This window comes from Brienomyrus brachyistius, chromosome 2, assembly GCF_023856365.1.
Source record: "Brienomyrus brachyistius isolate T26 chromosome 2, BBRACH_0.4, whole genome shotgun sequence".
NCBI classification, from domain to species: domain Eukaryota; kingdom Metazoa; phylum Chordata; class Actinopteri; order Osteoglossiformes; family Mormyridae; genus Brienomyrus; species Brienomyrus brachyistius.
In genome coordinates this window covers 44,341,226-44,353,998 of record NC_064534.1, presented here as the reverse complement: position 1 = coordinate 44,353,998, position 12,773 = coordinate 44,341,226, and the positions used below count along the sequence as shown (strand labels likewise).

At 38.6% G+C, this 12,773-nt stretch overlaps 1 protein-coding gene across 9 annotated transcripts in view; it reads right to left on the bottom strand.

Moving 5' to 3' along the window:
* The window catches only part of entr1 (endosome associated trafficking regulator 1), a 32,138-nt gene extending 19,876 nt beyond the window's left edge, over nucleotides 1-12,262 (bottom strand). For 4 of the 9 annotated variants that reach the window (XM_048985811.1, XM_048985840.1, XM_048985824.1 and 1 more), the window contains exons 1-2: nucleotides 11,934-12,260; nucleotides 779-903 (exon numbers count right to left, since the gene is read on the bottom strand). In XM_048985811.1, the coding sequence (XP_048841768.1) occupies nucleotides 779-903; nucleotides 11,934-12,057 (249 nt within the window). In that variant the 5' untranslated portion in view covers nucleotides 12,058-12,260. Of the gene's footprint in view, nucleotides 1-778; nucleotides 904-11,933 lie in introns of all 9 variants that reach the window. The other 5 variants (XM_048985803.1, XM_048985817.1, XM_048985859.1 and 2 more) reach the window with 2 other exon arrangements.
* Between the last annotated feature and the right edge of the window lie 511 nt (nucleotides 12,263-12,773).

Below are 12,773 nucleotides of genomic sequence, written 5' to 3'. Positions count from 1 at the left end.
GCCATGTCTTGGTAGGTTTGCAGTTGTGCCATACTCTTTCCATTTTTGGATGATGGATTGAACAGTGCTTCATGTGATGTGGGATATTTTTTTATAACCTAACCCTACTTCAGGTGTTGTTTTCAAATTTTTTTGCAAATAAAAAACTGAAAAGTGTGGCGTGCATTTGTATTCATCCCCAAAACACTGATACCCCTAAATAAAATGCAGTACAACCAATTGCCTTCAGAAGTCACCTAATTAGTAAACAGTCCATCTGTGTGTAATTTATTCTCTGTATAAATACAGCTGTTCAGTAAAGGCCTCAGAGGTTTGTTAGAGAACAATAGTGAACAAACAGCATCAGGAAGACCAAGGAATACACCAGAGAGATCAGGGATAAAGTTGTGGAGAAGTTGGAAGCAGGCTTAGGTTATAATTTTTTTTTTCCTCATGTGAATTTATCCATCCAACCACCCATCCTCTTTACTGCCCATCAAGTGAATATTCTGGAACATGGATTGATATTCACTTTATATAAAGATGGTTTATAGGTTGTATTCAAAGGCAAATTATTGTTTATTACAGCGAAAAGGCATTCAACAATGCAGGAACAAAAATCCTAAAATTACATTTAACAGAGGACTTGATCAACCATGTCAGACAAACCAAAGTACCTCTAACATGCCATGCACTCTTAACAGTAACATAATATTATAATTTGTAATAAATCATTTGATAGCACATGATATATATCTATAGTCAGAGTGGATTTGGATATGTGTCACTGCTGAAATACCTTCTGAAACAGGACACTCTTCTTTCCTTCCTCACATTCCATGATGCTTGAAGACTGGTTTTTGTTCCGAATGAATTCTTTGAAGGAAAAAGGATTCATCTCATCTGTACCTCCTCCAAGTTCATCTGAGGCAGACATATATGTGAAAAAATTTTTTAAAAAGTAATCAAATTTAAGTGAGTGAATTTTTGGTAGCAGTATGGTAAGCATAACAAGTCAATACAAAAACATGGAACAAAAATTCAAGATGCTATACAGGAAATCTCATCACCTGCAGAAATTAATGCTGGGTCCAAGCTACTAACAAAAATTAACATTAAAGCTAATGCAAAAACATTTGGCACAAAGCTGTCCTTTTATTAAACATTCACACTTGATACTGTATTGTAAAGAATATTAGTGTCATTAAAATGACATACAAAGTTATGAGCTTGTGAAATTTTATGTTAGCCTCTAGCCCAGGGGTCACCAACCTTTTTGAAACTGAGAGCTACTTCACAGGTACTGAGCAATACAAAGGGCTACCAGTTTGATACACTCTTCTTAAATCATGTATAATAAACATGTTTTAAATGCTTTTTTTATATATTGTCATTTTCAAATCTATATAAATACATATATGATTAAAGAAGAATAACAAGAGGACAAAATTAAATTTTAGACGCTGCTCAATGGTGAGTCGTGCTATTTTTAGAAAAGGTCCGCGGGCGACTCATGTGGTCCTTGGGGGCATCCTGGTGCCCACGGGCATCATGTTGGTGACCCCTGCTCTAGCCCATGCCTCCTTATTTTTGTCTGCATCTGGCCCCCAGTAAAAAAACTGGACACCACTGGTAACTGACATCTTGATGTCCAATAGGATGTTGGGTTACATCTCTAGGTGAGTGGAGTTTAATTCAAGGGAGGTGATGTTATATTATTCCTTGGTAAGACCCCACCTAGAATATTGTGTGCAGGTATGGTCACCAAAAGGACATTGCTGCCTTGGAAAGGGTGCAACGTAGGGCTATGAGTATGATTCCTGGTCTTAGAGGAATGTCGGAGAGGTTAGCTGAGCTGAATCTGTTTAGCCTCGAGCAAAGGAGATTAAGGGGGGACATGATCCAGGTATATAAGATTCTAACAGGTCGGGATGCTGTTCAGCCAAATGGCTATTTCAATATTACTTTAAATAATAGAACTCATGGCCATAAGTGGAATTTAGTGGGAGAACATTTTAAAATGAATTTGAGGAAGCACTTCTCACAGCCTGTAGTTAGAGTATGGAAAGATGGTGGTGAACCATCATCTTCGAGGAAGAAATGTGTTGGAAAAAAATCTTGATCACTTATTTGGTGAATCAAATCATAAAAAATATCAACAGTTGAACTCACAGAGCCTTTGTTACCAGTGAGGTAAGAGCATTTCTACAAACACAATCCAAAGAGAAAAGTATTGGGACTAAAAAGCTGTGTTGCCTTAAGAAACTCACTTATTGGTGAGGCTAATCGGGTTAAAAAAAAGGCTTCAGTTGGACTCTGGAGCAATGGAAAAATGTCTGCACTCTATGTTCTCCCTTTCTATGTGTTGGTTTAGCATCGAGCTAAGGGTGTACATTGTGCCCTATGTTCTCAAAATGAATTGGGTGGGGGTGGAAAATGATGGAAGCATGTATACTTTCACACATTTCCCATATGCATTGATAATAATAATAAAGGATAGGGTTACTAATTATCAATATATAAAAGTTGGGTCCATCACTAACTTACATTAGAGAACTCCTGGTAATATACCAGGGTGGGAAGTAATGGAGTAAAATTTACTCTTATTACTGTAACAGAGTAATTCATTTTGTAAAATTGTACTTTCTAAATATTTTTAATAACAGCGCTTTTTACTTAAATAATAATTTCAGGCATTGTACTTCGTTATTTACGTTCTCAGTCTGCTATGCAGTTAAAATACTGTGTGTGGAGATATATATATATATATATAGCAGACCAAAAGAGTTAGATTTAAACCCACCCTGCAATTCTCCAAAACTGTTTTCAGAACATGTGCCAAAAGATATTTTCTGGCCACATTTAAGGAAGCTTTTTATTTTCCAAGTCAAAAAGGGACATCAGCAGGTGAATTAGACAGCTTTACAGCACCGTACATTTTTTACATGCTGTGCATCCTCTGCTATGCTCCAAACTTCTTCCGTGTACCAACTTCTTCAGTTACTTCCAGGTCAAAGCCCAGGGGGAGAAACTGAAGAATGCCCAGAGCACCTAGGCCGGTTTGAGTCTGATTGAACGCATACATGCAGGAATAAATCGACTCCCAATCGCATTATCTAGGTGTCTTAGTCTGACTTAGATTTAGTAAGATTTCAGACAGACTAACATGTACTATTCAATTCCTTAGTGTGAATGTAAACGTACTGACTGTTCTGTGGTGTGTGGTGTTATATCTTTGAAGATTTAACACACCGGGTATTTGCAAAAAGGATATCTGCTGTCTACCAGGAAAATGCATCATCCTTTGCAATCTGACACACTGCAAAGTTGGACCAGATATAAGCATAATATGTACGCCCAGGCCACATCGCCACAATGTCTGTAAAAAGTCCTCGATGGCTGCATATCATCAATATGCCGTGATTAGTTGTTGTAGTCCATGATGATGACGCTGAAAATGGGTCGACATTGATATTTTAAAATCGACACATTCTTTATTAATTTTATAAAATGACCTTTATGATTTCTAAAATTCTTCAATTCATTATAATAAATGTTTTCCTTTAATATCACCACGTAATTATGGTATTTGTTTGATTTACCACAAAACAAAAAGGTAGTTTTACACTGTGCAAAGTTTCGATGGTATACCACAGCAGTACTGCTATGCACGATCACCTGAAGAGAAAAGACACATGCACTATTCTGGATGATGGACTGCCAGAAAAGACAAAAGGCTTTTAAATATCATTTGTCCTTCTAGCTGCTAAATACACTCATAATTACTGCCATAAAGTTGCCTGCCTGCTACCATAGAATTTCCATCGAATAAGTGTTTGTGAAAATGTTTAGGCTAGAATCTGAGCTTATTCTTCGTTGATTGACTGTGCAATAACAGCACTAGTCCCGACAAGTGGGACTATGTGGTTGTGGGCGTTGGGCTTGTCGGGACTAGTGCTGTTATTGTAAGCTAAAACTGAAACAGATGGACACTAAATAAAACAAAAATAATTTAACTAAAATTAAAATGGCATGCAGTTTGTTGTTGGTAAAATAAAATTAAACAGTCAAGTTGATTTTCTGGAGGAAAATTAATCATTTAGATTAATCGACCAATCGGTAAAACAGTCAACAGATTAATCCATAGAAAAATAGTGGTTAGTGGCAGCCCTAACCACTGCATCTACAATGCCAGAAATTCCTGCAATAGCATGAAGACCAATTTTTGTGTCCTGCAAGGCATTCCCTCCTACTGGAAATTGTATGAAGGTGCAATAGTAATTTGGTTATCCCATGCACAGATTCGGATACAGCAGCCATGCTGCTGCCCTCACACTGTGATATCCTTTAAAAGTCTTCCACTTTTAGCAACAACAGCTATGGATATGATGATATAAAAATGGTTCTAAATGTGGAAATGCCTGGGTCAAACATTTTCAACATAAAGAACATTATGTTTTCAGTCTTCAAGAAGAGGTAAATCCCACAAGCCAGCCACCCACAACACAGAACACCAAACCTTTCTTAAGTATTAATAACCTCTTATTGTACTGCATTACGCCACAAAAAAAATGTGAAGAAGCAGAGACTAACTATACACAATTATGGAGAATCTCAAACATCCCCTAAAATGATTGCAAGACTTGTTGAGAATGAAAAAACCAAACACAACAAAAAAAATGGTCTAAAGAAGTCCACAAAGGGAAGATGACAACGAAACACACAAAACAATGTCAAAGCAACAAACAGACCCTGAGTTTGAACAGGCTCCATCCTTATGCAATTGCATATTCAGTGACATTTGCATCCCCTCCTGCCCATTATATAGGCAGATTGCTTGGCCTCTCCACACTCACTGAAGAACAATGGGTGATGAATTTTTTGAGGAGATGCCCAAATAACATGGAAGTCCTGCCCATAAGAAACAAAAATTAAGATGTCAGGGAAAAATAACTCTGTGCAAGGTCAAATTAGTGGGTGCAGGACCTTCCTATGTAGAAAACCCCCAGGAGGTAGAGAGACTCTACAAGATGAGACATTCGTTTGTCAGAGATGATGGTGAACAGCAGTGGACCACCACTGCCCTGCCCCCCTTCCGATTTACCTTCTACACATCAGACTTCCAGTACACCAACTCATGCCGTCTACAGAAGTTCACTGACAACTCCACCACTGTATGATAAATCATCAATGGAAATGAGTCAAGAGTACAGAGGACTAGTAGAGAATTTTGTCTTGTGGTGCAGAGAGAAAAACATGCAGCACATCATCAGCAAGACAAAGGAGCTGGTGATGGACTTCTGGTGTAACAGGGAGCCCCTGAGGCCATTCTCTATCCTAGGGGAGAAAGTGGAGAAGGTACAGCGCTACAAGTACCTGGGAGTCCACCTGAACAACAATCTGGACTGGGCGGACAACACAGCAAAGTTATATAAGAAAGGCCAGAGCAAACTTTCTGAGGAGGCTCCAGTCTTTTAACATGTATGGGAACCTGCTACACAACATGAGGAAGGCCAGCTCCACAATAATATTGGACAATATTAGGAAAACTTTTTGCCCATCGGCTATCTGGGATGCTACTCTGGAGCACATTTAGTCACCGACTCATTCAACCATGTACTAAATTACATGCTACTGGGGATTGTTCCTGCCTGCTGCTATCAGACAGCACAACGCTTCCTCTCAACATGCCACTCCCCACCCATAGGGCTATCACAATCAGGAAACTTTAGTTCATGATTTACTGTCATACAAATTATAGAGTTAGCCTAATCAGAGTTCAATAATACACCTCTACCTTAGAGGTGTATTAAACCATCAGAACAGTTCATGATTGATGCAGAAAAACTAATACGTGCCTTCGTAAGCTCCAGACTGGATTACTGTAATGCCCTCCTATCGGGTTGCCCGTCTGGATCCTTGCATAAACTGCAGATGGTACAGAATGCTGCAGCCAGAGTTCTAACAAACACAAAAAAATTTGATCATATTACACCGGTCTTATCCTCTCTTCATTGGCTGCCAGTTAAGTCCCGAATTGACTATAAAATACTGCTATTAACTGTGGAGGGTTTAAGCACTCAATGGCAACCACATACAACCCTCCACGCTTGCTTTGCTCTCAAGCCATGGGATACCTGTTAGTACCTAAGGTAGAAAAAGCTACGGCAGGCTGCAGAGCTTTCTCCTACAGAGCTCCTCAGCTGTGGAATGGTCTTCCACCGGATGTGCGGGTTTCAGGCTCACTCTCAATATTCAAGTCTAGACTAAAAACACACCTGTTTAGTTTAGCGTATAGGGACACTAGTTCTAGCTCTAGCTAACTCTTCACTCCCAGTCAGACCTGTAGTGTGAAGTGTAGAGCTGGGTGGGGATTGGTGCCATTGGCTTTGGATTAACTGGACTGTCAGTGCCGTCACTCTAGCTTCGCAATCCCTTGTGGAGCTGAAGTGCTGACATTTCAGGGACTCCCCATGCCTGCATTCCCACTTGCCACTCTCTCCTACTGATGCTGCCATAGCCATATCTACCGGAGCTTGTACATTGGACTTCATATTGCACTCATCTAGCTTTTAGCACTGCCAATAACCTCCTCTACTTTGACTAATTGTACATTTTATTTCCCCTACTCCTCCTGGGGGGTGATGCCTGGAGACCTCAATCTATCAAGATGTCCAGCATACCCTACTACATGTGACGTCGCCACCACCAGTGACGTCCCTGCATCCAGCTCGCCCATCTGCCTGTGTTATCTTTCATGTCTGACACCACTGCCTTACCTTTAGTTGCCTGGCGATTGGAAGAAGACTCGGCATTGGTTTGTCATCTTCCCTGCTTTCCAGTTATTTCCCAAATCTTATGATTGGGACAATGTGACTTGACTCTTATTTGACTATCCCTGCCGGCCCCTGGAGGATGGGCTCCCCCTCTGAGTCTGGTCCCTCCCAAGGTTTCTTCCTTCTTAGGAGTTTTTCCTTGCCACTGTCGCCTTTGGCTTGCTCACTGGGGGCTTTGGGTGCGGATGCTGTAAAGCGCTTTGAGACAATGTAATGTTGTGATAATGCGCTATACAAAAATAAATTTGTTGTTTTTGTTGTTGATTGAAATTTATTTACATTTTTTTGAATGTTCCATTCCTCAATAATACTATAAATCACCGCAGTTCCTTCCATAAGTCCGTAATTGTGATGACTCTGATGTCCAAAAACTGCTGTTTACAACGCTATCAATATGGCCTTATGCAACACCTGGACAGCCCTCAGACTTATGCTTGGATTCTAAGTGTGGACTCAGCCTTGCTTTCAATATGATAAACCTAGATCTACTCTTTGAGAAACTCAGGACTCTCAGCGTTCCGCCATCTCTCTGCTACTGGATTCATGACTTCTTAACTGGCAGGAAACAGGTCATGAAGATATTTCAGATCCCACCCCCCTCAGCACTGGTGCCCCACAAGTAGGGCTGCCATGATTAGTTGATGTAGTTGATGACGTGGACACTGAAAATGCGTCAATATTTAAATTCAACGCATCATTTAAAAAATTATTTTAATAAAATTACCTTGGAGATTTCTAAAACGCTTCAATTCATTTTAACAAATTTTTCCTTTTATATCACTATGTTATTTTGGGAGCAGTTCAAATAATCATAAAACAAAAATATACCACGGCAGTACTAGCGCTATGCATGAGCAACTGAAGAGAAAACATACATGTGCTATTCTATACCAGCAAACAATCATGTTGTCTGTTCATGTTTATTAAATTACCATTAGCATGGAGAGGTTTTTAATATATTTTGTTCTTGTACAGTGTTTTTAACACATCATTAAAGCCATAAAGTTGTCTGCCAGCTACATTAGAATCTCCACTGAATGTTTGTGAAAATGTTTAGGCTAAAATCTGGGCTTATTCTACGTTGATTGACGTGCCAGTGTGTGTATTCATGCGCACTGGACTCACTGGGACCATTGCCGTAAACTAAAACTGAAATGAAAACAAACACTAAATTAAAGGAAATAATTAATGAACTGAAATAAAAATGAAAACCATATTTACAAAAACAACATGTCAGATTAATCTACAAAGGTATCAACAAACCACCAGTGGCTTCTTACTTTGTTTAACCACAGTATTCCTCTTTTAAAAGATGTTGTGGCTGCTGATCTGTCCCTTCCTTCATCGCGACTTCAGTGCTTAATGTCAGTGTCACATGTTGCATGCTGTGCTAACTAAATCCATTTAGCATGAGGATATACCAGATTACTAATTTTTGGGCATCACGATATGCATCAATATTTTTAAGCATGCTATTCATTTCCTTATCGAACTGCGGGCAAAAATAATGTTCATATGGTGCTGAAAAGCCGGCGTATATTATCTAAAGCCCATTAAGGGCATACAGTTCATTTTGTCAAAATAAAATTAAATTAAATGCTGAAGTTGATTTTCTGGAGGAAAATAAATAATTTAATTGACCGATTAATACAATAGTTTATAGATTAATCAATAGAAAAAGAGTTGTAAGTGGCCGCCTTACCCACAAGGCTGTGTTCTCTCAGCCCTGCTTTATTCCTTACACATTAATGACTGTAACTCATAACATCACTCGGTAAAACTCCTCAGGTTTGCAGATGATACCACCCTGACTGGATTGGAATGGAGATGAATCCAACTACAGAGAGGAAGCAAATCGACTGGTGTCATGGACTGATGAAAACAAATTAGACTTGAACACATTAAAAACGGTGGAAAACATCACTGACTTCTAGAAAAACCTCCCAACACCACCTCCTTTGGTCAAACGAAACACTACTGTTGGTAGAGCTGGAACCGTCAAATTTCTGGGCACCACAATCCAACAAGACCCCATATGGGACACAAACATCACCTCCATCACCAAGAAGGCCCAATATCACCTATACTTCTTGTGTTACCTAAAGAAATTTAAGCTGTCACAGAAGTTCATGGTGAACTTCTACACGGCTGCAGTAAAATCAATTATTATATCCTGCATCTGTGTCTGGCTACAGCGGATAGTGCGATGTATGGAGAAGATCATTGGCTGTCAGGTCACCCCACTTGAAGCCCTGTACTGATCTAGGATGAGGAACTGAGCCAAAAAATAATGTCTGACCCCCTGCATCCGGCCACTCCCTTTTCCAGCATCTTCCATCCCAGCGAAAGCAGAGAAGAGAGCCCTGAGCACAAGGACAAACCGTCACCTTAACAGCTTCTTCCCAGAGACCATCGGCCTTCTAAATGACGACCCATGAGAAACTGTCTCATATTCTAACCACCCACTGTACAAGCTTCATTCATTTATAGAAGTCGTCTGCATCATACCCAAGCTGTTTGTACAATACATTTCTGTTTATATTGTGTATATCCTTCCTCATCATTCCACATTTCCTGTAAAAAAAAAAACTATTTTTGCCTTATTCTACTTATTTTTCCTTGTATCTTTACTTTTAGTTGTATGTTTAAGTTGATTGTCATGACACCACCTGCACCAAAAAAATGTTGTACTTCTCTGTACTTGGCGAATAATAAAAAAAAGATTCTGATTCTATTCTGAAGAACACTATCTGCATAAACAGAGCAGGAATGCATATTGAAAAGTTGTCTGATCAGATATTATCTTCTGACATTTAATATTAAATATTAATACATTCATCCATCATACAGATAAAAATCAATGTGATAAAATTAAAATGTACCATGAAATGGCTAACTGCAAAAAATTGTCTTGTGAGGCTTAAATTAAAGTGGCTGGATTTTAAAAGACTGGCCCTTTCCCAGTGGACTGTAAATAGTCCGGAGAATTTCCCCTCTCACCAAAGTTCAATTAATGAATTGCTATCAGACAACAAAGTGATAAGATTATGTGTCATACAATTAAACTTTTCATACACTACAATACAGAAACTGATAGAAAATATTAGAAAGCTGATTTCTAAAATACAAGAGTCATTCCATGTCAAATCATCACACTGGACCTCATCGTTACAGATTTTAACTAAACTTGGCATGCTGATTTGGTCACATGAGTAACTCATGGAACTGAAATTGGGCGAGACTTGGATTAATATTGGGGGAGATATTTAAGCAAACAAAGTTTTAACTTTTCGGGGGTGGGGGTATCATTTTGACTGGCTATATTTACCTTAATGTAAGCTACATATAAGATGCTGTCCTTATACTGTTTTAAAGCTATTGTACAGCTCAACAGATTGAACAAATACTATGCCATCCCCATTTGAATAATTACTATGTAATAACTGATTAAATTATAAAAAATTCAATATTACCTATATTTCAAAATTTATACATTTTTTACTAAAGTTTACATAATGTCATGAACATCTCCAGAAAATTTGGTCTTTGGCTTTTAAGTTGTTGCTGAGGTATCTTGACTTAAAGGAAGCGTCACATGGTTTCATATCACTAATGGGCCTTTTTAATGATAGCCAAACTGACATGAAATAGTATAACACAGGTGTAAGTAATAACATTAAGGTTACAAATATGCTACAATGAAATTTAATGGAAGCTTCAATAATGTCATTGCAAACACCTGTACTTGCCACACTATTGAACAGGCCCACATCGCTAGTAAATATGGCTAATAAATGCCCTGCATTCATCAGAGGTGAGTGATCATTATTATTCAAATGGGGATGGCATATTATTTGTTCAGTCTATAGAGCTGGACAATAGCTCTGTAGAAAACAGTATAAGAACCACTTATGTGCAGCTTGCAATAAAGTAAATACAGTGTTGAAACTTTGTTCGCTTAAATTTCCATCAATATTGATCCATTCATCCATCCACCCATTTTCCAAATCTCTTATCCTACTGGGTTGCGGGGGGTCCGGAGCCTATCCCGGAAGCAATGGGCATGAGGCAGGGAACAACCCAGGATGGGGGGCCAGCCCATCGCAGGGCACACTCATGCACCATTCACTCATGCATGCACACCTATGGGCAATTTAGCAACTCCAATTAGCCTCAGCATGTTTTTGGACTGTGGGGGGAAACCGGAGTAATACTGATCCAAGACTCACCCAATTTCAGTTTCATGAGTTACTCATGTAACCAAATTAGCATGAAACTTTCATTAAAATCCGTGACGATGAGGTCCGAAAGTGTGATGATTTGACATGGAATGACCCACAAACAAATTTAGCCAATTTTTATTTAAGTGAATTTACTAATGCCGATGTATGGCTAAGAGAAGGCTTCTGCTTCAGACAGATTTATAAAACTTATACACCATAACATTTAGTGATAATGGCACGTTTGTAATACTGTACTCCATAAATTCATATTGATGAGAAAAACACAAAACCGAAAACCCACAGACTATTAAAAGTACACACGAAAAACTTTCATTTTAACTGAATAGAACTCTCCAAAACAATATATAAAAATGAGCCAAAGTACATTACACCATCACATAAAACCCTGCTATAATTAATATATTAACTTCCTCGACATGAGAACAATTACAGAACTTGTCGCTTATTTCTTGTTTATTTAAAATGCGATCTCCTGCTTCAGCAAGTCCTCATTTTAGTATGGGAAGGAATACATGCAACGAGAAAACTAGCTGGTGATGTCAACAATAAGCTATATGGCTGTTTGTATACAAGATTCATACATCTGTCTATCCAGATACTGCTACACTGGTTTTCATTCGTAAATGTGTTATACCTTTTTTGTACTTTGCCTGTACAAAAACGTAGGGCATAACACTTTGTCCAATATTCATTTTGTTTTAAACTACTATATCTCAAATACGATGTTTCTACTGCAACATTTAAATACTGTAACAATGTTTAATTCCCCGATTATGATTCAGAAGTCATTAACTACAGTTGAACCTGTTATCGTCATACTTGAACCAGCAATTAAACTGAAGACAAGGACTAGATTTAGACGTAAATGCCTTACCATTTTCGATAGATTTCGCCGAGTTTGTGCGTTTTGACATAATACTTGGAATTCTACGATTTCTAAGATTTCGTTTTTTATTCTTAGAATTCAAAAAAGGATGGGGCAAGTTAGCCTTAAACATCCAAGTATTTAAATAAGTAACACAATTCCGTGACAGCTTCCCTAAAATGCTTTACGAGAAGGATATCCAAGCTTACTGCTACAATTGGGTGCGGCTGCAAAATATACCAAATCACCCAGTTAACTACCTAAAGTTCTTCACCATCATTCATATAAAACAAACATCCGCCAAAGAGCAGTACATAAGAATCACATGACACCAGAAGAATCACTCGTAATTCCGTTTCCGGAAGAGCCGTGTGTTGTCATTGCCGTGTTATTTTTTCCGTAATGGTTGTGTTCTGTCAAGGTCGCTAACTAAATCTGCGCATAATTGTGTTAGTACTGGCTCCCACTTAAAACTGAAGCCGTTTCATTAAAATTATATATTTGCACCTTGTTTACGTTAATTCAAGCCAAGCTTGTTAAAGCCTCCATTAATTGTACACAAGCACAGGGTACTTAAGCAGCCCCGAACATCCAGTTGCCTATATAAGCAGTGAGAGCGGTGTTCTTTTCGACAGCGGGGTAAACACTACTTACGCAGCAATACTAAGATTGCAAGGATGTAATCACAAGAAGAGGGAAAACTACCAACGGAGATCACATGGCAAAATATCACCAATAGATTAAGTGTGTATGTGTCCAGCCGTTTCAGTGGGTTAATCAGATTCAGAGTGATAATCAGAATTTCGGTTCGAACCCAGTCCCTCTCAGCCCTCACCAAAATCAGAAATA